General features: G+C 46.4%; 1 protein-coding gene and 1 long non-coding RNA gene across 5 annotated transcripts in view; one reads left to right on the plus strand and one right to left on the minus strand.

Moving 5' to 3' along the window:
• Nucleotides 1–24,952, minus strand: part of RNF216 (ring finger protein 216) — a 147,173-nt gene that overhangs the window by 4,710 nt on the left and 117,511 nt on the right. For all 4 annotated transcript variants that reach the window (XM_078074288.1, XM_078074285.1, XM_078074286.1 and 1 more), the window contains 2 exons: nucleotides 19,605–19,702; nucleotides 12,578–12,800 (listed from right to left, as the gene is read on the minus strand). In XM_078074288.1, the coding sequence (XP_077930414.1) occupies nucleotides 12,578–12,800; nucleotides 19,605–19,702 (321 nt within the window). The remainder of the gene's footprint in view (nucleotides 1–12,577; nucleotides 12,801–19,604; nucleotides 19,703–24,952) is intronic.
• Nucleotides 7,428–19,456, plus strand: LOC144382202 (uncharacterized). The gene is made up of 3 exons (XR_013448665.1): nucleotides 7,428–7,764; nucleotides 17,570–17,745; nucleotides 19,345–19,456. It is a non-coding gene; the product is annotated as an uncharacterized LOC144382202 (long non-coding RNA).

Genomic DNA, 24,952 nt, shown 5'->3' on the forward strand with positions numbered 1-24,952 from the left:
AGTTACGAAGAACCTCGAGGACTCGAGTCAGGAATAGCTTTTAATCAGCTTGTATTGGACACCTGCTAGTGCTAGACACTGTTCTAAGTTTACTGGCTAAACTTCTGATCAACAAGGAGACTAAGTCATACTGATGGAATGAGTAAATATTTATGTAACATATTCCCTTTGTTTGATAGATAAAAAAATCTTAGGACAGAGCCGCTGGAGGCTGTGGGCTCTGTGGGCAATAGCAGGAGGCCCTGTTAAATTCGCTCACGTTCTCCCACCCTCAGTCACCAAATGACGGAACTAAACTAACTCGATGGTCTCTAAATTCTTTCCACAACCTTCCTGACATTTGGAAATTCTTTTTTTTTTTTTTTTTTTAAGATTTTATTTATTTGACAGAGACACAGCGAGAGAGGGAACACAAACAGGGGTAGTGGGAGAGGGAGAAGCAGGCCCCCCGCCGAGCAGGGAGCCCGATGCGGGGCTCGATCCCAGGACCCTGGGATCATGACCTGAGCCGAAGGCAGATGCCCAACGACTCGGCCACCCAGGTGCTGCAACACATTTGGAAATCCTTAACACACAAATCTTTCTCAGCCTCACCCTGCCAGGTGTTCTGAGCAAAGCAGGAGGAAGAGGAGAGAGCTGCCAAGTGCCAAGAAGAACCCTCGAGGGCACCATGTCTGTCTCCCAGGTTAACACATGCAAATTCTCCATTAAAAACCCCAACCAAGACCCACTCATCTAGCCTCTCTGTGAAAATTCCAAAGGAGGGAATGGATTCCTCTATGAAGGAACCACTAAGCCAACCGATGCAAAGGGCTCGGATAACTCAGTACGGTTTGGTGGGCACAGTGTGAAGGTCTCCATGTGAATGTAAAGATACGTTCTACCAATTATCTAGAGGAGGACCTGACAAACCTCTTCATTTTGGTGCCAGTGGAAGGTCCAGGAAAAAAAGATTTTTAATCTTAAAAAAAAAAGAAAAAGCGATCCAGAAAACTATCAGGTGGGAAAGCAGGGCTCTGTGGTACCTTCCACTAAGCGACTTGGATGACTGAGTCTCGCAAGATACCTCATCTGTAAAATGGGCTGTTGTGAGGCTGGAATGAGCTCAAGTATGTAAAGGACTTGCAAAGAGCGCTCACTATTTAAAGGCAGGAAGGTCATGGAAAACAGCAGAAATAAAGATTTTAGAAAGATGAGAAGCTTCAAGAAAAAGTGGCAGAGACTGGGAGATGCCCCCAACACTTGCCTCTGTGGCTTCTTCACAGGGCAGGTGCCAGGCTTCCTGACTGTATTAATTAGGGCCACTGAGTAAATTGTCAGTTGCAGCTAGATTAAGGATCAGATGGTTCAGATTTCAACTTCCTCCGACTGGTTGGAGTCACAGGAACTGTTTAGAAACTAACAATGAAAACGCTTTTCAATATATTTTTAAATTACATTTTTAGCCAAACATGTTAGACTCTAAGGTGAAGATTTCTTACTTCATCTGGGGCGGGGGTTCCTTCCCAAGCAATTTCTCTTAAGCATTTAAAGCTCCTCAAGTCAAGAGTGAAGGCAGACTGAATCATACACTTTAAAAATGGCAAATCTTATTTTATACATATTTTACCATAATTAAATAAATGTTAACAAAAAGAGTGAATGTGGCAAGCTTTAGGGTTGATTTTGAGATAAAACATGAAGACTGGTCCCTCTGGGTTTGGGCTGAGGGACAGATGGCCTCCCGAGGCCTTTCTGGAGGTGAGTTCCCTTGGGAAACATTCTTGGTGCCCCAAGTGTCATCATTCATGGCAAACCAGGACACCTGCGAAAAAGGCTTGCCACTCTGCAAATCTAGGACACACCTAGGCTGCTGGAAGTGGGGAACAATAGGAGGAAAGCAGATGAGAGAGCCGGGTGCAGGGGCCAGGTTGCCGAAGTACCTGACCTCCAGCACCCCCGGAAGGGGCTGAGTCACCCACAGGAAATCCAGGCATGATGGAGCGACCGGCCGCGGCACGTCTTATCTTCAAGCAGCACTGACTTCCTAACGGACAGGGTGCTGGCGCGATGAGAACAGCTCCAGTTCTGGGGCTCCACAGAGCTGGGCTTGAGGACCCTGTTACCTTCCACAACCTGACCTGGAGCCCATTCACAGCAGGTTTACTGTGAGAAGCAAATGATCTCTCTTTCACAAAGTGCCAAGCACAACGACAGCAAGAATGGAAATTAATGTTTACTGAGGGCTTACTATGTGCCAGCTCCTGTTGTAAAAGCACTTCACAGAGACGGGATCTTCATAACAACCTCCACTAGTTAGGCCCTATTAATGAATCCCCATAGTACAGATGGGGAAACGGAGACACCGTGAGGTTTAAACCCAGGCCTTCCACTCTCGAGGCTGGAGCTCTTAACCGCAGAAACCACAGGTTTCTGAACTGGAAGCTTCTGCAGCAGGGACTGCAAGGCCCCTGGAACTCCGCCCGCCCTGCCCCAAGCACTGTCAGAGGCCCTGCCTTGTTCTAGAACGAGTGCATCTTACCCTCCTTGAAATACAAGAGGGTTCCTTCTCTTTGGGATGGGCAGAACTCCGGAATCTCCTTTTTCCACTAAATACAAGAGAATAGGGCAAATCGAAACACCTCCATTCAAGAAGACAAAGAGCCAACACAGCAGAGAAGGGGGTCACTTCCCTGGAAATTTTTAGGGAATTCTTTTCTTGGTCAGCTCATCCAGAAGTGCACATACTATCCCTTAAAAAAGATTCATTCGTCAGTGTCTGGCTTCCCCTGGCACTGGCCTCTGAGACAAAGCCAGCAGCAGATCCCTCTCACCACCTCTTTCCTTCTCCCCCAGACGGAGTCAGGAGCTCCAGAGCCCACAAACCTCACCTCTTGAGCCAGAAACCCAAGGCGCGGGCCAGGCTCTACCACTGAGGCCCAAAAGGACTGACTGGCTCACAGTGGCAGGGTCTCCCCTTGCCTGACTGGGCCGCCGCTCTTAGCCCATCTCCAGAGTGGGAACACACACTTCTAGATTTCCCTGCCTAACATGCTTTCTCGTGAGGCTACCAACTTCCTTGCATATCAGTGTCCCATGGAATTTTCTCTTTCTGCCACAAAAGACCAATGTTTTGATTCTCATAACATTAAAGCAATTTGGGAAAAAAAAGTTTAACACGGCCCAAATAAAAAAGTCACCGGTAATTCCTCTCGAGAGAGAACTCCTGGGAATGTTTTGGCCCACTTCCCATCGGTTGTGTTTGTATCCCCACCTCACTCAGAAACCCCCCGAGGTTCTCTTCTGGGAGGCTGTGCTCTGCACACTCAAGTCCCACCTCCCTGTGTCCTGCTCTAGTTCACATGCGCACACTAAGTGTCTCTCCCAATCATGAGGGGCCAACAGAGATTCTACCAGCGAGGAAACAGGCTCTGAGATGCAGTTACATGCTGAAGATCACAGAGTCGTGAGAAGTGAAATTGGGACCAGTGCAGAGCCTGCTGCTCCTTGTGGGCTGGCAGCCCCTAGGGTGCCTGGGCAGTCAGGGCCCCTCTAGCTGCTCTGCCCTCTATAGGGTTGGAGACCAAACCGGACCCTTGACCCAAGCTCCCCTTCACACCCTCCCCCCTGGGGAGGAACAGATGGTTCTGTTGGTAGCCACTGCGCTGGGCACCCCAACAGGCCTTAGTGAATGGCCACTGAGGATGATGCGTCCCCCCACCCGCACTCCTCCATCTGGCCTTTGGCATGGGCTTTAAGACGGATCCAGTAGGCCTGGATGACTTCCATTCTCTGTCTGCTTTCCAGCCCCTCCTAATCTTGGTGAAAATTTCCACACAGATCCATGGAATGTGCATATAAGCAAGACTAGGCTGAAACAGGAGAGAGCAGACACCAGTCAGCGGTCAAGATGTCCCAGGACGGGCGGGTCTCAAAAGACTGAGTATAACGGGGGCGCCTGGATGGCTCAGTCGGTTAAGTGTCTGCCTTCAGCTCAGGTCATGATCCCAGGGTCCTGGGACTGAGCCCCGTGTCAGGCTCCGAGCTCGGCGGGGAGCCTGCTTCTCCCTCTCCTCCTTACTTGTGCTGTCAAATAAATAAAAAAAATCTTAAAAAAAAGAAAAAAGACTGAGTATAATGAAACACCAGGCTAGGGTGCAAGAGAACCACCTAAGCAATTTTTATCACTACCCATGGCCACTCTGGGCATGGAGCCCACAGACCACAACCAGATGCAATGAGGACTGTGAAGGGAACATGCGCAGTACCCATCGTGGGCCAGTGCTCCCCAAATGCAGTGTCGAGGATAAAGGAATACAGCAGAATGGTGTGTGGAGTCTCACTGCCCCGCAGATCTGGAAGAATACTTTAAAGGAAGAAATGAGTGGGTTGCATCTTAACAGGAAGAAGGTTTTATTTCCTCTCTCTGAATTCCTTTGAGCTCAGCAGGACACAAAGTGTTGGCCTGACTTGGAGGACGTGGACACGCCTGCTTCACATGGAGGCGGCAGGGAGCACGGCGAGGGCACGAAGCCGATGGCAGGGGCTGGGCTTCTCCAAAACAGACTCAGCAAGGCAGTCGCTGGCAGGAAGTGAGGTAGAGTTCGCCAGAGAGGTTTTAATTAAGAAAAACCAACCCAAACCTCCACTCTGGAACCTGCCCGTCAATAAGGAAGCTTTGCAGCTCCGCCTGAGCAGCAGGGTCTGGACAGGAGGAAATGGAGAAGCTGCCAATGGTTCGAGAAAGAGGAGGTTTCTGCCAATCAGACACTAACTGCCAGCACAGGCTGAAGGGCCCTAAAATAGATGTGTGAGCACTTGGCCCCAGGCTGCTCTTGCCAAAGCTTTGAAAAGTCCCTTTGAGCCCGTTTTCTTCAACATTCCTGATCACCATGGCTGGCCTCCTGCTTGCCGGCTGTCCAGCCTCCGGTGACTACGGAGGAAGGATGGGTGACTTGTCTTCATTTAACTTTCCCCCCCTTAAAAAGGTGACTGGGGATTCCAAGTCAACTGCTGCTTCCCTCCTGCGATTTTGGGGGTGGGGCTGGGGCTGGGATCCAGGTCATGTGTGGCCACAGCTGTTGTTAATAAACTTGCAATGATTTCATAAAAGGCTTCCAAAGGGCTGAGGATTTAGTTTCAAATTATTCCCAGATCGGCTGCAGATCGCCGAGCAACACCAGACCCTAACCCCCAGCTCCAGCTGTCCCCCTGCAACAGGAAATTGGGGGGAGGAGGGTGAGGTACAGCCCCAAGTGGCACATGCTGTGCAGCTGGGGTCTGGAATGGCCCAGTGGGGGGCTGGACAATGTGCTGGGGAGGAGCAAAGACAGCCGGGCTCTTGGCTGGCCTCTGGAGCCATCTCCTCAGGTCACAGAGACCCAGCACCCAAACGCCTTTCCATCTGGAGCTCCCCCACGGGGACCTGGAGGCAGCATGGAATATGGCCATGTTTTGACTCCTGTCAGGGTCAAGTGCTCGGCCTGGGTCTGCTGGCATTTGTCGAAGACAACACATATCTACATGTTCCCACCCTCCTTGGTAAAGTCCTCAGTGACACCTAAACCTGATCAAGGACACTGTCAAGATTTGGAGATCCAGCCCCCCCTTCTAACATCGGCAACTTGCTCAATGGGGAAAGGGTCCAGCAATGGTCTTACCCCTCTATGGAGCCCCAGCTGGTTCACTGGGCTCAGGGACCCTAGTGGGCACCTACTTGGTGAGCTGCCAAATTTGTGACCTCCAGGGTGTGGAGACTTCCGGAGTAAAAAGAGCTGACATCTGGTCCAAGACCTGGGCTTGCATCCCACTTTTACCAAGTGACCTGAATCTCGTTTTCCTCATCTGTGGATCAGGAAAGTGGTCCTGCCCCCATGTTGTAACAGAAAGGAAGATATTTAAAAGTGACCAGAAATAAGATGCTGAGGAAGCTGGGTCGATGGAACAACAAGGGGGCTCACATCACCATCTTAGTTTCTTTTGTAAAAGATACATTTAAAAAGTTAAGGAGAGGGGTGCCTGACTGGTTCAGTCGGTAGAGCACGTGACTCCTGATCTCAGGGTCGGGAGTCCAAGCCTCACATGGGGCAAAGAGCTTATTATCATTTTTTTTTTTTTTTTTAAGATTTTATTTATTTGACAGAGAGAGTGCATGCACAAGTAGGCAAAGCAGAAGGCAGAGGGAGAGAAGCAGGCTTCCTGCTGAGCAGGGAGCCTGATAACAGGGCTCGATCCCAGGACCCTGGCATCATGACCTGAGCTGAAGGCAGACACTTAACTGACTGAGCCATCCAAGTGCCCTGGCATAGAGCTTATGTAAAAAAAAAAAAAAAAAAAAAAAAAAAAAAAGTTAAGGAAACAATGCTATAGCCAAGATCCAGTTAATGACTTCACCTTTGGTCTACTTTTCCCATGGGCCTTCTGCCTCTCCTGGGTCCACTCTGAAATGCTCTTCTCCCCTCCATTCCTGCAACAGTCCCTCCTTTCCCTGGCCACTTAAACACGGGTCTCAGAGTTGTGTGGTATTATCTGTACACTGGCCCCTGCAGGGAGATGCTGGGCACTGGGCTAGTCTGGGTGGTGCTGGAGCCACAGATGGGAGAAGGCAGGCGGGTGGCTTAAAGACACCGAGAGAAACAGCCTCGGCTGGAGCCCCTGCTACGCTTATGGACCACAGTTTTTGTAGAAGTGGGATGACACATCTGCCTTAGAGAATTATTACAGAATTAAAAATATTAGCACAGGTCAATATCAGGTTCAATTCAATGTAGGCTTGGGAAAATAAGTCTCCTGACCAAATGGCTAAGTGGTAATGGTATCAAATTGTAAACTGGTTGTAAAAGCCCTAGGGTTTTATTTGAATCAAACAATCTTTTATATTCAAAAATCAAAGAAGTTGTGGAAAATAATTCTGTGCAGTTTCTGGTAACCAACACCCAAGATAAACACTGACTTTGTTTTGTATTTAAGGAAGAAAACTTCTGTTAAGAATTCTGCCCCACTTCTTGAATCTGGACCGCCAGGTGACTGCTCTTTCGACCACAGCGTCTAACGATGAGCTAGGCCTTACTAGCCCCTGCCACTCATTCGGCTGCAGTGGATTTGGATCCAGTCAAGCACCAGGATACCTCCCCCGCTGCAAAATAACGTCTGCTCACTTATGTGTCAACATGTGGCTTTGCATTTTGCTCCCCAATCAGAAAACTGTGGTTTGCTTCTTTTTTTCCCTTCCTTTTAAAAAGATATCTTGTTTTTTAAGACTTGTGGTTGAATGTTTTTGGCTTCATTTTGATAATTAACAGAGAAGGCGAGTTACATTCATCATTTTAGTTCTCATACGGAGTTTGTTTGGGTTCCCAGGCAATCTCTAGTCATTAAGGGATAAAACTCAACTTCTTTCCAAACCACGAAGGGACGAAGAGATTCTTCCTGGCCTTGCTGGTTAATTAAGCCAGAGAAGAGGCTTGGATGACAGGGCATGCTTTGTTTCCCTGAACTTCTGAATGGCTTTGTGTTCTCAGAAGCCCCAACAGATGCTGGCTTGGAATCCAATCAGTCTCCTGGTGAGAATCAAGGAAACAGGGCTGATCCCAGATTTGATGGGAATGGGACAAATGGAACCAAATCTCTGGCTGTGGCTGCCTGAGGAAATCGGAGGGATTTGTATTTGCCTGACCTTCCTTTTGAACTTTATTTTGAGCAAACACAGAACCCTTCTCAGGGTGGAAGACGACAATTCAACAAGAAAACAAGGGGGCATGTGGCATGCTACGGCACCCAAACAAGGTAACAGAACACAAAAAACTTTTAACCCATTCCATGTGTAGTAGGGAAAAGGGAGGTGGCAGGAGAAGGAACAAGAATGAGCTGGAAGAGAAAGGAAAACAGCGCCGACCCAGGACAGGCCAGCAGCTGAACACCTTCTGGTGTGTAACTCCACTCAGCTCTTTGTTTCTGGAAGGCAACGTGGGAAGGGGAGCGGGATGGGGGAGGGGAGAACTTTGTAGGAGATGCAGCTCAAGAAAAAGAATCCTATTTCCTCATGTAAATCCTAGAGATGCTCAGGCCTGGGTATGCTGGCCGCACAGCACTGAGGAAGTGAGTCGACAGAACGGCCGGGCCCGGGGAAGGCCTGTCCTGAAGGCAGCGTGCACTACCCTGGCGAGCACTGCTGCTGCACGCTGACCTCCGTCCCTGAACCAAACCAACAACACAGGATGACCTGTCTGTTTACAAAGTCTACCCTTTCCTTCCGTGATTGGGGGTGCGCTGGGGGGCAGGGAGGAAGGCTTGCTGAGACTCTCAGCGGGTGGCAGAGCTGCCGAATAAGCGCAATTCCTGGGTCCCTCAGCCCAATTTTCTGCCCGGTGAGGAGGTGGTTCCTGACACGCACACACCTGGTTTCCATTGAGGACCCACGGCTTTTCAAAACTGGGAGCTCCCAGGATTACGGTTAGGCCAGGAGAGGTGTGCTGTGGTTCTCACACAGGGGACGGCCTGTCACCTGACACCTCCTCTCGTTAGGCATATTGGAGATGTTCGAAACCAGGGGTAAAGTCTGATGACTAACGACCTATGCTTTGGCTTATAAAGTGCTGGCACGGAACATGTTTTATTTTTTTTTTAAAGATTTTATTTGGGGGCGCCTGGGTGGCTCAGTTGGTTAAGCAACTGCCTTCGGCTCAGGTCATGATCCTGGAGTCCCTGGATCGAGTCCCGCATCGGGCTCCCTGCTCGGCAGGGAGTCTGCTTCTCCCTCTGACCCTCCCCCCTCTCATGTGCTCTCTCTCATTCTCTCTCTCTCAAAGAAATAAATAAAATCTTAAAAAAAAAAAAAAAAGATGTTATTTATTTATTTGACAGAGAGAGACACAGCAAGAGAGGGAACGCAAGCAGAGGGAGGGGGAGAGGGAGAAGCAGGCTTCCCGCCGAGCAGGGAGCCCGACGCGGGGCTCGATCCCAGGACCCTGAGATCATGACCTGAGCCAAAATCAAGAGTCGACTGCTTAACCAAGTGAGCCACCCAGGCACCCCTCCATGTTTTAAAATACAGATATATAGCATCACTTAAAAATTTTTTTTAAGGTAAACTCTACCCCCAACTCTACGTGGGGCTTGAACTCACAACCCAGAGATCAAGTTACATGTTCTACTGACTGAGCCAGCCAGGTGCCCCTAGCATCACTTTTTATAGCTCCATACTAAACTAATGTGAGATGCTCACACATCTGAACAGGCTGGGCTGTTCAATGCTGTACTTACCATGTGAGGAAAAATAAAATTCTATCTTGTCTAATCCACTGCTATTTTGGGGCTTTCTGTAATTCACAGCCAAATTGATTCTTATTAATATAGGGATGTTTATTCATTTCTTAATGAATCACACTACTCTTTACATATTAATGTTTATCTGTATCATATATGTGTTAACAACAATTTCCCCAGTTTTTCATTTACCTTTATCTTTGTTTATGCTGTTCTTTGCCAAACAGGATTTAAGTATTTTTAGTCTGGCCTCGATGTAACACTAAGAAGGGTTTTCCCTTCATAGGGAATGATACAAGTAATTTTCTTTCGCTTTCTTGAAATATTTCCAAAAGGTTAGCCCAGTGTCCCAAAAGAACTACTGAAGGTTTCTCTCTCCACATGGTAGCCAGTGTGATACTGAAATCTTAAATTCGGCTAAGTCACCCCTCTACGTAAGCCCTGCAATAGCTCCCACCGTTACCACCAACTCACAGCCTGGCTGGGCCCGCCCTTTCTCACTTGCCTCCCCTAGCTCACTACCTGCAAGTCACATCAGCCTTCTTTCTGGTCCCTGAACAGGCTGCATTTGTTTGGTTTCCTGGCCTGCCTTGCTCCTCCTCCTCAGGCAGGCCTCTCTGCAAATGCTGCCTCCCAAAGAGCCCGCCCAGGTCACTCCATCCGAAGGCAGCCTCCTTCCCTCCCCTGTGCCAGCCTCCTCTCATTGCTCCTCCCTAACACTAATCAGACAAAGGACCTGTTTCAGAGTGCAAACTCCACGATGACAGCGCTTTTCTGCTTAGACTAGTCCTGGCAACACTGAATAGTTAAGAATAAAAGAACGGATGAATCTATCATTTCTCCAAGTGATTTTAAGTATCTTTAGAGGAACCTGGCTGGCTCAGTCAGAAGAGCACAGAACTCTTGATCTTGGGGTCATGAATTTCAGACCCACGCTGGGTGTAGAGATTACTTAAATAAAAACTTGAAAGAAAAATGGTATTTTTATCAGACATTAAATTCTCATTTAATGTGTTTCTGGTCTCCATTTTGTCCCTCTGATCTAGTTATTAGCCTACATGGTTTTGATTAGTGTAGCTTAGTAAAAATTAGTCTCATTTTCAAAATTAGAGGCAATTTTTCAAGGGAAAAAAAAAGCCCTATTGAATTTCAACGGGAATTGCAGCAAATGTCTAGATTTTAGATTGAAGTGATATATCTGCAATACCAAGTCTTCCCTCTGAGGGACAAGAGGCTTCTCCATGATCAGGTCATCTTCCTTGTCCTTGGGGAAAGCTGTCACCAGGCCTCCTCCAGGGGGCTTTCGTGCCCTTCCTCAGGCCTTTTGTTTGCTCCAAGTTAGCAGGGTTTTCACTTATGCTCATTCTTTTTGGTAGAACAAATCCTGGCAAATACTGCACTGCTACCCTTACAGAGAGTTTCAAACTTAAAAATTATTTTAAGAAGAACTGATACAGTTTATATTAAAACTTAAGAACAAAGCATTATTTCTCTGTATGTTCACATCTCTTTTTTTTTTTAAAGATTTTATTTATTTGACAGAGAGAGACACAGCGAGAGAGGGAACACAAGCAGGGGGAGTGGGAGAGGGAGAAGCAGGCTTCCCGCCAAGCAGGGAGCCCGATGCGGGGCTCGATCCCAGAACCCTGGGATCATGACCTGAGCCGAAGGCAGACGCTTAACGACTGAGCCACCCAGGCGCCCCTGTATGTTCACATCTCTTGATGTCCTTCAACATAGTTTGTTTTTTTATATTTCTTGTTAAAGTTAATTTCTAAAATATTTTATTATTTATATTGCTATATAATGTGAATGACATTCTCTATATTTATTTTGTATCTAGACGTCTTTCTACTGCTTCTAATAGCTTTCAAGTTGATTACTCTGTCTTTTCTCAGGCTGAAAATGGTAGATTTCCCTTTCTTCATTACATATAAAAGTGCTTAGAACAGTGTCTGAAACACAGTGGATACCTAATTAACATTGGCAATTATGTTCTATTCTCTTAGCTAACTGAACTGACTAGCAGTTCCAAAATGAAACAGCGGTGATAGTCTTTGATTTTTTGGTAATGCTTCTATGTATTTCACCATTAAAAACATGCTAAGGACTGTTCTGAAATATGGGTTTTAAAAAAATCAAGAATATTTGATTTTATTACGTCTTTTACCATTTAAAGTTATCATATGGTGAGTTATATTGATAAAGCTCTTAATATTGAACCATCCCTGCATTTCTGGAACAATCTCACTTGTTATAGCCTTTTTTTTTTTTAAGATTTTATTTATTTATTTGAGAGAGAGAGAATGAGAGAGAGCACATGAGAGGGGGGAGGGTCAGAGGGAGAAGCAGACTCCCCGCTGAGCAGGGAGCCCGATGTGGGACTTGATCCAGGGACTCCAGGATCATGACCTGAGCCGAAGGCAGCCGCCCAACCGAGCCACTCAGGCACCCTGTTACAGCTTTTCTTTTCTTTCTTCTTTTTTTCAGATTTTACTTTATTTTATTATTTATTTATTAAAAGACTTTTTTAATTTATTTGACTGAGAGAGACAGCGAGAGAGAGAACACAAGCAGGGGGGAGCTGGAGAAGGAGAAGCAGTCTCCCCGCTGAGCAGGGAGCCAGAAGCGGGGCTCGATCCCAGGATGCTGGGATCATGACCCGAGCTGAAGGCAGACGCTTAATGACTGAGCCACCCAGGCGCCAGCCCCTGGATTTTATTTATTTATTTTAGAGAGAGATAGAGATTGAGCAGGGGGGAGAGGGGCGGAGGGAGAGAAAGAGAGAATCCCAAGTAGACTCCTTGCTGAGCATGGAGCCCCACTCGGGGTTCAATCTCATGATCCTGAGATCATGACCTGAGCTGAAATCAAGAGTCAGACACTCAACCAACTGAGCCACCCAGGTGCCCCAATCACTTGGTCACAGTTTCTATTTGCTGATATTTTATTTAGAGAATTTAAAACCTATATTAAGTTAGAAGGATCTGTATTTTTCTTTTTTGGGGGTTATCTCTGTCATGTTTTGGTATGAGCATTATGTTGGCTTTATACAAACATATGTAAAACTATCTTTCCTTGTCCTCTGGGACTTATTTCAGATGGCAAAAAAGTTTTATTCTAAATAATCTGCCCATAAACTTTTTGGGCATGCTGCTTTTCTGAGGAGTAGCTTTCTGATTACTTTTTCATTTTTTCCTGTGGTTACTGGTCCATGTAATTTCCTGTATTTTCCTAAGTAACAATGTGTTATGTATACGTAAAATCCCTTTCACTAAGTTACCTTGCCAGTATTCTCCGCTACAAAGCAACAGGCAGTCACGCATTCACTTACTGTGGGGTCGGTCCAGAGAGAGCATCGTGAACACTCCTGGCAAGGGGCTCCGGGTGAGCGAGGGTGCTGGCAGAAATGGTCATACCCGCTGATGGATGCTCGACAGAGGTAGCACATCTGGGCACCGCAGCGGCAAGACATCCGGTTGCAGCCTTCGGATTTGATGAGGCCAGTCCCACACTTGTGGCACTTCCTAATGCGGGCTGCAGTCATCTTCTCTTCACTAAGAAAAGAGCACACGAATGGAGACAGCAGGGAAGAGGACGAGGAGAGAAAGGTACTCTGGGCACTAAGTACGTCTTCCCACAGGTGACTGCCTAGCCCTTTTGGTGACATCTGAAGAGTGAAAAGAACCTATGCTTTGGAGTCGAGAACTACATTTAGTTCATTAGTTGTAGGACCCCGAGTAAGGTACTCAACTGCTTGGAGACTCAGTTACCTCATTTTTACATTAGGAAAACCCAATTTCTTTACCATGTTTTGAGAATTATTACAGGTAAGATAGAAAGTACCCCGGCACAGTGCGTGACACCTACCATTTAGAAAATGATTATTCTGTTTGTTATAGGAGTCCCTGTAGGCTTAAAATGGAGAGAAAAAACTCAGGGTGTCCCTTAATAACATGTTTTATATATATGAGGCTGGCTAACAAAGGGCCAGTAAGCCTAAACCTTGGTTATGAACACACTTTGGATTTTATCCATTTTTTTTTTAAGAGGTGGGGGGAGAGGAAGGGGTGGGGAGAGGGAGAGAGAGAATCCCAAGCAGGCTCCACATCCAGTGTGGAGCCCGACACGGGGTTCAATCTCACGACCTTGAGATCATGACCCAAGCTGAAATCAAGAGTTGGAAGCTTAACTAAGCCACCCATGTGCCCGCCCACCTTGGATTTTAAATACTTAGTGTGGGGTGGGGAGACACAGTTGGGGACAATCCAACAGTCAGTTTATACCTTCTTCCTGTTGGCAGTGCTCACCTCCATGTCAAAATCCCACATTCCCACACTCCCTTTTATTGAGGGTATCGGCATGCCCTTGAGGGGGGAGTCGGCCCTGGCTAATGGGAAGTTTGTAGGAAAGCTACTTGTTTCCAGAAGCACTTTAACTGATATGGAGGGGCAGGTGACTAGAGCCAAAATGACACATCTTGGCTCTTTACCAAGAGCTGGCACTGCTGAATTAGTTTCTTCTGTAGTGCCCTGTTCCTAACTCTAAAATTACCCTCGCTACCCTGGACTATAACTGTTTGTGTGTCTGTCTTCCTCTACTAAGTTGAGTTCCTCGAAGGTGTCAAAAAGCATGCCTATGGAGACTAGGGAAAGCAGGAATGACCCCAATGGTGGAGAAGCCCTGAAACTGGGACTTAACCCAGTGCTCTGAGCATTTCTCTTCCTTCCAAGTGGGAACCCAGAGTGGTGGCCCGGGATGTGCTTCCCTGTAAAGACTCAACAGTCTGGGGATGAGTTGTTTTGGTTTTGTTTTTTTTTTTGGATTTTATTTATTTATTTGAGAGAGAGAGACACAGTGAGGGAGGGAACGCAAGCAGGGGGAGTGGGAGAGGGAGAAGCACGCTTCCCGCGGAGCAGGGAGCCCGATGCGGGGCTCGATCCCAAGACCCCTGGATCATGACCTGGCCGAAGGCAGACGCTTAACGACCGAGCCACCCAGGCGCCCCTGGGGATGAGTTCTGACCTGCAGGCTCTCTCCTCACACTGAGAAACAGCCTTCTTCCTCCCACGGCTCCCAGGGTTTCTGCTAAGTAAGGGAAGCCAGGTGAGTCTAGGGTCACGCAAGTGTTTTTAATTACTGATATTTAGAAGACTGTCATAGTTTGCTCCTTAGAAGCTAGATTATGTGCTTAAAAATAGAAAAATGAACTAGGAAATTGGCTGGTATTCATTTAGGTCTAATTTTTGAATGGTCCAAAATGCAGGAAGGCTCTGACTTGAAAAGAATTTAAACTCAGTTCAAGTTACAGAAGAATAAATGAGTTCTAAGTTTTGCTGAATAGGAAACATCGTCAAGGAGACAAAGTTTAAATAAAGTGAATTTGTTATTGTCAACTTAGTAATATAGCACACATGTTCATGATTTCGGTTACTCAGCAACTGTGAAGACACTTCTCAATGCTCCCTGTTAAGACTTACAAGGTTCTGATGCAAAAGTTTCCAAGATGAAAACCTGAGGCCAAGAGACTACTGCAATTTTCTACAGCACAAACTTTCCGTGTAAGAGCACCTTCAAGACTGATGTGTGGGGGCGCCTGGGTGGCTCAGTCGGTTAAGCGGCTGCCTTCGGCTCAGGTCACGATCCTGGGGTCCTGGGATTGAGCCCCACGTCCGGCTCCCTGCTCAGCAGAGAGCCTGCTTCTCCCTCTCCCTGCCACTCTGCCTACTTGTGCTGTGTCTCTATCGCTCTGTCAAATAAATAAATAAAATCTTAAAAAAAAAAAAAAAAAGACTGATGTGTGGCTTTAAGCTGTCATGCTCTGGGGGCCTGGGGCTGGCTGACTTTTTCCCTGGGTAGCTGCGATGGCTATAGTGTGGGAGAGAAGTGGATGAAAAGAACCAAGGTTGGGGCACTTGGGTGGCTCAGTCAGTGAAGTGTCCAATTCTTACTCTTGGCTCAGGTCTTGATTTCATGGTCATGAGTTTGAGCCCTGCATTGGGCGTGGAGCCTACTTAAAAAAAAAAAAAGATCCAGGGTTACGGAGTCCTTTCCTGAAGGCTTGGGAAGAGGGTGCATTTATTTGCTTGCTCTGTTCCACCAAGCTGTCAGTCACCAAAGTAATAATGGATATGGGATGGGAGAAAAGGCACTCCTAGATGAATGGAGGAATACACACAGAGTGCCCACCACTGAACATTGCTCTAAAGTTCATATAGCTGTTCAACGCTGCATGAATATCCACTCAAGTCCTCATTTCTGCACTCATAAGACTAGTACTAGGTAGGGCCAGAATAACTCTGTACCAAAAAAAGACTGCTTTTATAGACTGTGGTGACCACCTATCCAGTAACACGAAAGTGCAAAACGGGATGAGAAATCAGTTGATTCTTTTGGGAGAAGAGTGATTTGGGAACTAGATTCTAAACTAGGCAGGAAACAAACAGCCCTACAGGATGTGTTTCTGGGCAAGACAGGAAGAGAAGCCTGGGCTGCAGCTGTGTCTCCTGACCTTGTGTTCAAACAGGAAGGTTCACTGCCTTCCCCTACATAACCAACCTAGATCCTACAGCTCCAAGAGTATTTGTTCTCACTTTTTTTTTAAGATTTTATTTATTTATTTGACACAGAGAGACACAGCGAGAGAGAGAACACAAGCAGGGGGAGTGGGAGAGGGAGAAGCAGGCTTCCCGCTGAGCAGGGAGCCTGATGTGGGGCTCGATCCCAGGACCCCGGGACCATGACCCGAGCCGAAGGCAGACGCTTAATGAACAGGTGCCCCCTGCTCTCACCACTTTTAAGTATGTTGGTAATTTCACCTCCATAACATAGATACAAATATGCTCTGTACTTAACAGATGAAGAAACTGAGGCACAGAATGACTAAGAAATTTCTTCAAATTTCTTAACTACAGCTATCCATAGTGATTACTCAATCTGTACTGACTTTATCAGTAAGACATCATTCTTAGGGGCAGAACAAAGGCTCAGGCGGCAACAACAGAAAACCTCCGCTTCTCCCAATCCAAACCAGACGTAACGTGTCCACAGTAACAAGAGCAAATTTTTTGGGGAGATGGTTCATAAACTGGCTGAAAGACAACTCCAGTTGAGAAATTTAGAGTGTTCTTGGCAATAGCTCAAGTGCTGGACTAAGTATACTGCCTGACGAGATGACTACTTTGAAGAAAGTAATTTTGGACATGTCCATCACTTTAAGGCCATGCCACTGGGCAGCTGGTAGCTGCTCTAAATTATAAAGGCTGGCTGATAGGGGTAAGCCTAGATTTGAAGAAGCAACGCTAGACTTTTCTAGTTGGAGTGGCATGTGTGATAACTACGTATGTCATCGACTGTTGCCATAAACTTAATCACATCTACAAGGTCCCTTTGCCATGTCAGGTAAAGATATTCACAGGTTCTGGGGATTAGGACCTCTGCCCTCCGGCCTCCAGATTCGTATCCACCCTACACCCCTACAGTCACCTCAACCCAGGACCCCAAAGGTCTCAAATACCATGGTGTCGCTCGGAGTCCCAAATCTCACCATCTAAATCAAGTACAGGTGAAGACTCTGGATATGACCCATTCTGGGACAACTTCCTTTCCAAAAAGGGAGAAAATGGAAGGAAAAAAAGGAGTCATCACTTATCATCAATTTAGAAATCCAGCTGGGCAAACTCCCTTATATTTCAGATCTGAGAACCCTCTGTGGTCATGGCACTACTGAGTAAGCCTTCCTTTTCTCAAGAAAGGTAGTGTGTTTGCAGCAGAGTAGATTTTAGTCAACCTGCTTCGTTTCTCTAGAACTCTGGGCATCTGGTGGACTTGTTCCTTCCACACTCTGCGTCTTTCAGTCCAAGCTGACAGTGTTTCTGCTGATACGAGCACTCTCACCCACAGCTGGCTCCTAGACAAGCCCATCTCTACTTCGGGTTTCTGCTGAGATGGCTGAGGGGTGATGCCTGAGCTTCCTAGAGGCTCTCTCGGTCTGACTGAAGGGATCTGAAGGGCTCCCCCTTGACCTCCTGAGAGCCTTTACGTGACTGAAGACTTTGACATCTGGAACACATCCTGATCTTCTCTCTAGGAGCATGCTTTTCCTGACAGCTAACGTCTTAATTTTGGGGTCTTCTGTCACCTGGGCAGGATGGGAGTTTCAGAAACAACCAAATCCTGTTCCTGCCCCTCAATCTCTCCTTCCGCTCACACTTTCCTCTCGCCACCGCTCAGCCCACAAGTTTCCTCAGCTTTTCTAGTTGGAGTGGCATGTGTGATAACTACGTATGTCATCGACTGTTGCCATAAACTTCATGTTCATCCTCAGCTACATGTCCAGACCCATCATCTACATCTACACCTTCTGCTTTCTGCACGACTGCAGACGAACCAGCTAAGCTTCCTGCCACCGAAACGAGAACACGCTCTGCGCTTACTTCTGAGTCCTCATCAGCAGACCTTTACAGCCACAGCTCCACGAGCAGTCCGTTTGTGGGGATCCAGGTATTCTCCAAGGCAATTTTGGCTTTGCCCATAATGCTCCTCACTTGCTTCTGAGTCCTCAAGGGGGAGGTTTCTAAAATCCCTATTTCTACTAGTTCACGGCAATCTAGGCTTTCTTCTACCATGCTTTTCAAAATTGCTTCAGGCTCTACCCATTGCCCAATTCCAAACATACTTCCACATTTCTAGGTATTTGTTATAGCAGCACCCCACTTATGGCCCCCATATGTGTGTTAGTTTTCTACTGCTGCTGTAACAGACCACAATTTTATTAGCTTAACGTAATACAAATGCATTCTTTTACAGATCTGTAGCTCAGAAGTCCAGCACAGGTCTCCTCAGACAAAAATCAAGCTGTCACTGGGCTATGTCACCTACTCTGGGAGAGAATCTATTTGCTACTCTTGTGGGCTGTCAGCAGAATTCTTTGGGGCTGTGGGACTGAGACCCCTGTTTTCTTACTGGCTGCCAACTGAAGGTTGCCCCCTGTTTCTAGAAATGGCCACATTCCTTGGCTCAAGGCCTTCTTCCTCCATCTCCAAAGCCAGCAACAGGGTCTGTCCATCACTATACCTCTATCTGACCAGAGAAAGGCTCTCTGCTTTTAAGGAGTCATGTGATTATAGACTGGGCTCACCTGGATAAACCAGGATCATCTCCCCACCTCAAGGTCCATAACCTTAATCACATCACTTCAAGTCCCTTTGGCCATAATAAGGTAACAGGCTCACAGGTTCCAGAGATTAGGGCAGGGACATCTTTGGGGGTCATTAGTCTGCCTACCAAATTTGTGGTAAAGAACAGTTAGGAAACCATTTGCTTAGATTTAAAATCCTGCTATGCCACTTACTACCTGCAGGATCACGTGCAAGTTTCTTGGGCTCTGCCTGTTGTATCGTTTTGTAAAATGAGGATAATATTACCTACCTGTGGTGGACACTGGAAGACTGTTAACTGCCCCTAATAGTCATTTCCCACTTCATTCTCTTAGTAATGAAACCTACTCCTCACCCTTTGAATTTAAGCTGGACATAAAATCACCCGGCTAGAGATTACATATGGTGTCTGCCTTGAAGCTAGGTTGTGGCCACACTCAGTCTAGACCAACAGGGTAGAAGACAGACACAGACACAAACACACACACACCTTACAACTTAAAAAGCTGCCTGGCTGGCAGCTTTTCTCTTTCTCCTTTTCTATGGGCTGGAGTGTAAATGTGGCTACAACCCAGTCACCATAATGTAGATGAGAACACCACCTTAGGGAATGGTGAAGCAATGTGATAAAGGAACCTGGTCTCTGAATGACCTCATGGGAAAGATCTGCCTGGTAAGGCTGGGCTATTACAGGAGAAAGAAATGGGCTTCTGTATTATTTAAGCCAATGTATTTAATGAGTTAATATTTGTAAAGTGCTCAGCCACACAGGGAGTGCTAAACAGTAATGGTGCTTATTATTACTGACTGCATTATTCTGCATTCTGGAGGCTATAATGCTGCTTAATGTCTCAGGCCACCAGTATCCTATGGGAAGCATGGGTATAAGCAATATTCGTGCAATCTAATCTAGTTAAAATGTGTGATCTGCTTATTCGTTCAGATCACGAGCAGAAGAGGACTAATATGTACTGAATCCGCATGTTCTGGCACTGACCGTATTACACCAGACTCCAGGACCAGCTCCATGAAGCTGAAGAGACCAGCCAACAGAGGGGGTTAGGGTCACTTCCTGAGGTTACTCTAGACCGGGGTGGCCCGAGCACTTGTCCTTCCCACAACACTCACTGCCCTCCCAGGCCAAAGGGCCGGCTAACGGGGGAGCTAAGAACCAGTCGCAAGCCCCTGAATGAGGTTACTCACATGGAGGTTCGGTACTTGATGTCATCTTTCTCAGCCAGCTCTTCACAAGTGAGGCCATTGTGCTCTTTCCAGAGTCCCTGACACTTCCTACAGGTTTCCTGGGGATAGAGGAGAGACACAAAGACAGTTCCTGGTGAGGAGACACCATACAAGTTTGTTCAACAACAGGAAATGCAAAACAAGCTTCATGTGGCTTGAGTTTTTTCTGATGATGGCTCTCCCTTTTAGCAGGGATATTTCTAAAGACATCTCTCAAGAGAAAAGATAAGAATCATGAGAAGCAAGCATGGGGAAACTTTCTTCTCCTTAGAGCAGAAAAAAAAGTGTTGCCCCCATCACCCAATTGGTAAAAGGCCTTCTAAAATGCCAGGAGCCACCTGAAAAAAACCCACAAAACACAAAAGACAGACTTATGTGATCTTGAGTTTTTCTTTTTTAAAGATTTTATTTATCCATTTGAGAGAGAGAGAGAATGCGCACAGAGGGAGAGAGATAGGGAGAAGCAAACTCCCTACTGAGCAGAGAGCCCGATGTGGGGCTCGATCCTAGGACCCTGAGATCCCTGAGATCCAAGCCAAAGACAGACACTTAACCGAGTGAGCTACCCAGGCGCCCCTGATCTTGGGTTTTTAAAAATGAAATACAGTAAGCCGCTTGAGGGCAGGGTCTGTTTGGATCTCGTTAATTTCTGTAATCCCCATGCCCAGTGTTCCATTGTTGGTCAGGCATAGATTACATCTGTTGAACTGAAGAATGGTCTAGATTAGGATTACTAGGGGTCCTTATGAGAGACAACCCCCTAAGTCATCCCTTACTCATAAACACAGATATCAACCTCCACAACCTAACCCCATTTATAAACATAATTTTTAAAAAAGATTTATTTACTTATATATTTGAGAGAGAGAGAGAGAGAGAGAGAGAGAGAGAGTACATGAGCAGGAGGAGCACAGGGAGAAGGAGAGAGAAACTCAAGCAGACTCCGTGCCAAGCCTGACATGGGACTTGATCTCATGACCCTGAGATCAGGACCTGAGCTGAAACCAAGGGTCGGACACTCAACCAACTGTGCCACCCAGGTGCCCCTATAAACATGAATTTAAAAAAATTACTTTTTATTTTAGAAGCTTTCCTACTTTACAAAATTTGTATGTGTCAGGAACTATTTCACACCTATAACAAGAATTTAAAGAGGGGCGCCTGGGTGGCACAGGTGGCACTTCCCTGCTCGGCGGGAAGCCTCCTTCTCCCTCTCCCACTCCCCCTGCTTGTGTTCCCTCTCTCGCTGTGCCTCTGTCAAATAAATAAATAAAATCTTAAAAAAAAAAAAAAGAATTTAAAGAAACATTAACCCAGTTAAATTTCCATTAAGTGGAAATTACAACCTTAATAAGTACAATGAAGGAAAAGTTGGGTGTTGTCAGCTTTAACTGGGAACCTGATCTAGTCTCGGGAGGGGAACAGTGAAGGCTTGAGAAGTGGAGTCTGAGTTCTGAAAGATGAGTCAAAGATAGTGAAAGGAGAATAGCATTCCAGACAGAGGAAAAGAAAGAGAATACTCTGGCAGATGAAGCTGGTTCCTATGCTGGACTGCAGAGACTGAAAACAGGCCTGGTGAAGCCTGCAGGGATCAGGCCATGTGGATGCGACCATCAGTCTGGCCTTTGTCTTAAGAGTGCCAGGAAGGCGTCCAGAGGTGTTAAGCATGGAAACACCATGATTAGGTATGTGGTTTAAAAGATCACTGTGTGTGGACAACAGCCTGGAGGGAAGAAAGAATGGACACGCCAAAGACAGTCAGGAAACTGTAAAGTCACCCAGTACAGAGACTGAGAAGGCACAGACCAGGGAGGTAGGTGAGGGCAGGAAGGAAAGTTCACTGATTAGAGAGAAACTCAAGAAGGCGTCAAGGATGATTTCTTGGTTTCTGGTTCGTGCAACCCAAGATATAGATGGAGCTTGGCAACAGTGGAAAAGGTCTGGCTTGGGATGCCTGGGTGGCTCAGTCAGTTAAGCGTCTGCCTTCGGCTCAGGTCATGATCCCACGGTCCTGGGATCGAGTCCCGCATCGGGCTCCCTGCTCGGCGGGGAGCCTGCTTCTCCCTCTGCCTGCCACTCCCACTGCTTGTGCTTTTTCTCTCTTTAACAAATAAATAAAATCTTTAAAAAAAGAAAAGGTCTGGCTTGTCCATCCGTGGGACACCACTGGCGATGTCTGGCAGTGAGCTTGGGTATCAATGTTTAGCATTTGAGAGTGGCCAGGTTAGGGGTCACCAGGAGACATACTAGATTATGTCCTGATGTCAATTCTAGAAACACTCCCATTGGTGTATTTGCCACTTATTATTGAACTTTCTCTAACATATTCTGCTGAGATGACTCAACAAGGCACAGAATAGTATGTACAGTATAGATGCTATCAATTCTACAGAACAAAGGTGGTGGTAGTGGGGGCGGGGAGGGGGTGGGGAGAATACAGTGACCTATAAAGTCAACCTGAAAGGTTACCTAAGAAATTGGTAGTGCTGATTGTCCCAGTGGCTGGAAGACAGGGGTGAGACTTCTTACTGCAGGCTTTTTTCATCTTTTGAATCTTATACTATATAAATGTACTACCTAATTAAAAAATAAGTAACATTTAAAAAGACAGAGAAATGAAGCAGACTGCTTGGGGAGCTGAGAACCTGAACAACCCTTTGGTGGATGTTGTAAACAGGCTTCAATCAGTGGAATGAGGTGGGTAGGGGTAGAGATGAGCCGATTAGAAATTCGATATTACACACCACTGCTTCCAAGGGATGCGATGTTTTTTGGTCCCATACCTACATTCCTTGCCAGTGAACAGAGGCTAAATCAGTAGTGACTTAATTATTACATACCAAAATGTAAAGCAGCCGCAAACCTGTTTTTAAAAGACTGTGCCTGACTATTCTGGGAAAAGGGAGGATAAACAACAGCTGGAGAATAGATGAGCTGATATCTGGATCCTAACCTTTCAAACAATACTAACCTAGCCACCCACCAGGAAGAACAGCTTGACAACAATGCACGGCATTTAGACCGCTTTTTTAGCATTCCTGGTGATGCAGTTATTAATTCATGGGACCTTCTTCATAAGAAAGAACCCATTTTCTAAGTGAGACAGTCTGTAACAGCAAGATGGCCTGGCCAAATGGAGTCAGTGGTGAGCAAGACGTCAGAGGACGCCACCACTCACTTCCAAAATCACAGCAGTTCTCTGGCAAATCCAGGGGTGGATTTTCAGCCACGGTGTCTCTCAATGAAGGGCCGAGGAGTCCCAGAGAATAAAACGGAAATGTCTTTTGAAGAGACTAACTAGCTAGACACTGAAACCCACAATTAAAATAACGCAGGAGAATAGCAATCTGGGTAAATTTAACATTTGGAGCTTTCTGTGTTGTTTCTTTAAAATGTACCCTTCTCTTGTAAACTGTGAATTTCTCTCAAGCACAGCTAGGCTTTGTTCTTAGACTCAACAGATGCTTAAGCAACACTAGGCAGAAGAAACGTTCTTGATACATTTCTTTTTTTTTTTTTTTTTTTTTTTTTTTAAAGATTTTATTTATTTATTTGACACAGAGAGAGAGAGAGAGGAATCACAAGCAGGCAGAGTGGCAGGGAGCGGCAGAGGGAGAAGCAAGCTTCCCGCGGAGCAGGGAGCCCGATGTGGGACTCGATCCCAGGACTCTGGGATCGTGACCTGAGCCGAAGGCAGACGCTTAACGACTGAGCCACCCAGGCGCCCCTCTTGATACATTTCTAACACAAAGATAATTACATTCTTCAAAGTGAGGTTAATGAGAAGGTCCTAAGGACCATTTTGGAAGGCAGAGTACACTCTGCATGCAACTTCAAAACACCCAGCACAAGCATATCCCAGCTATCAGATCCAATCAGCACAGGGATGCAGTCATTAAGGACTGCTGTGGGTCTGGGTTCTTCATGGCAAAAGAGAGATTTCTGGTTAACTTTTATGCTGCCCCTTTAGTCTCAAGATGCATCAAGGTGTTCGGACTATTCACTGAGGTCTCAGCCTTGCAATATAAAGAACACACTCCACAGCTTCCCTTCACCCACTTTCTGCTGCTTAAATACTGTCTTATGGGCAAGGCAGAGATTAAGCTTGGCTTCATCAGAGAGCTGAGAGTTCTTCATTAAACAGCTTCCTCAAAGACCAGCGAACACATGCCCCAGTCATCACCTCTTATATGCACAGCTGAGCTTCCTGCTGCTGGTAAAGAACCCAAGAAAAGATGAGGCCAAGAGTCCCCCAAGTCACCAGGCTTTGTCCTCCTTGCTCACCACCCCTCCAGGCCTACTACGAAGTTGCTTGGCTCTCTGTGCACCCTGCATCTTACCTGCTGGACTTCCAGTCTTGTCTAGGCAGTGGAACATAGCAGAAACTGCTCACTTATTTTTAAATGATTCCTCCAGTGAAACTTCTAGATCCACTCTTCAGGGTAGAGAAGTTGCTGACCTAGATATGGGGCATGAGGCTGTGGCCGATTCAAACAGAATCTCTGAAATTCAAGTGCTCTGCCTTGCCATCTCAGGCACTCCAAAAATGGTGGGGCTGTTAGTCCCCAAACCCCTTAAATCCAAAGATGAGGCCCGGGTACCTGACACTTCACAAATGCTTAGCAAACTCCAGGAGCCACAGGGCCATGTGCATTCAGACCATGCATGTCTCTCAGTTGTCAAGGTCACCGTTTCTTCCCCACCTCCAGGTCCAAATGACACATGGACACCAACTTAGTCCAGCAAGAGACTTATTTTAAGACAGGAAAAAAGACCACAAGGCTGATGCTGGAACCCTTGAGAATTAATAAAACTGGGCAAACTTAAAACTCAGCAAAATCAGGGCTTTTCCTTCCTTTAACTAAGGAAATCCAAGAACTTCTGTTTTTCCCAGGGTAAGGGTGCACACAGTCTCTTGAGGAAGTCAGATAAGTGAGCAACCCACACGGAACACAGTGGAGTTAAGTATAATAGTGCACACACATGTGGGCTTGTGCACACATAAAGACAGCAAAGAAGAGGGGGAGGAGCTAAGTCAGACAAGAGTTCTTTGAGGAGTTGGCATCTTCATGAGACTGAATAAAGCAAGTATCACGAGTGATGAGAACACCCAGGCAACCAATACAGTATTCCTCCCATCAGGATTGAGATCTCTCTGGGTGGTGCCTTCCCCAGCTCCAACGGCCATCAGAGCCAAGTATCTAAAATGCAGAACCAGATCTCCAAAGAGTTCAACAATGAAATGATAATGTTAATATTTTAATGAGCACAAAAGAATTTCACATCATTAAATAAAGTATAATTTCACC

Source organism: Halichoerus grypus, chromosome 6 (assembly GCF_964656455.1).
Source record: "Halichoerus grypus chromosome 6, mHalGry1.hap1.1, whole genome shotgun sequence".
NCBI classification, from domain to species: domain Eukaryota; kingdom Metazoa; phylum Chordata; class Mammalia; order Carnivora; family Phocidae; genus Halichoerus; species Halichoerus grypus.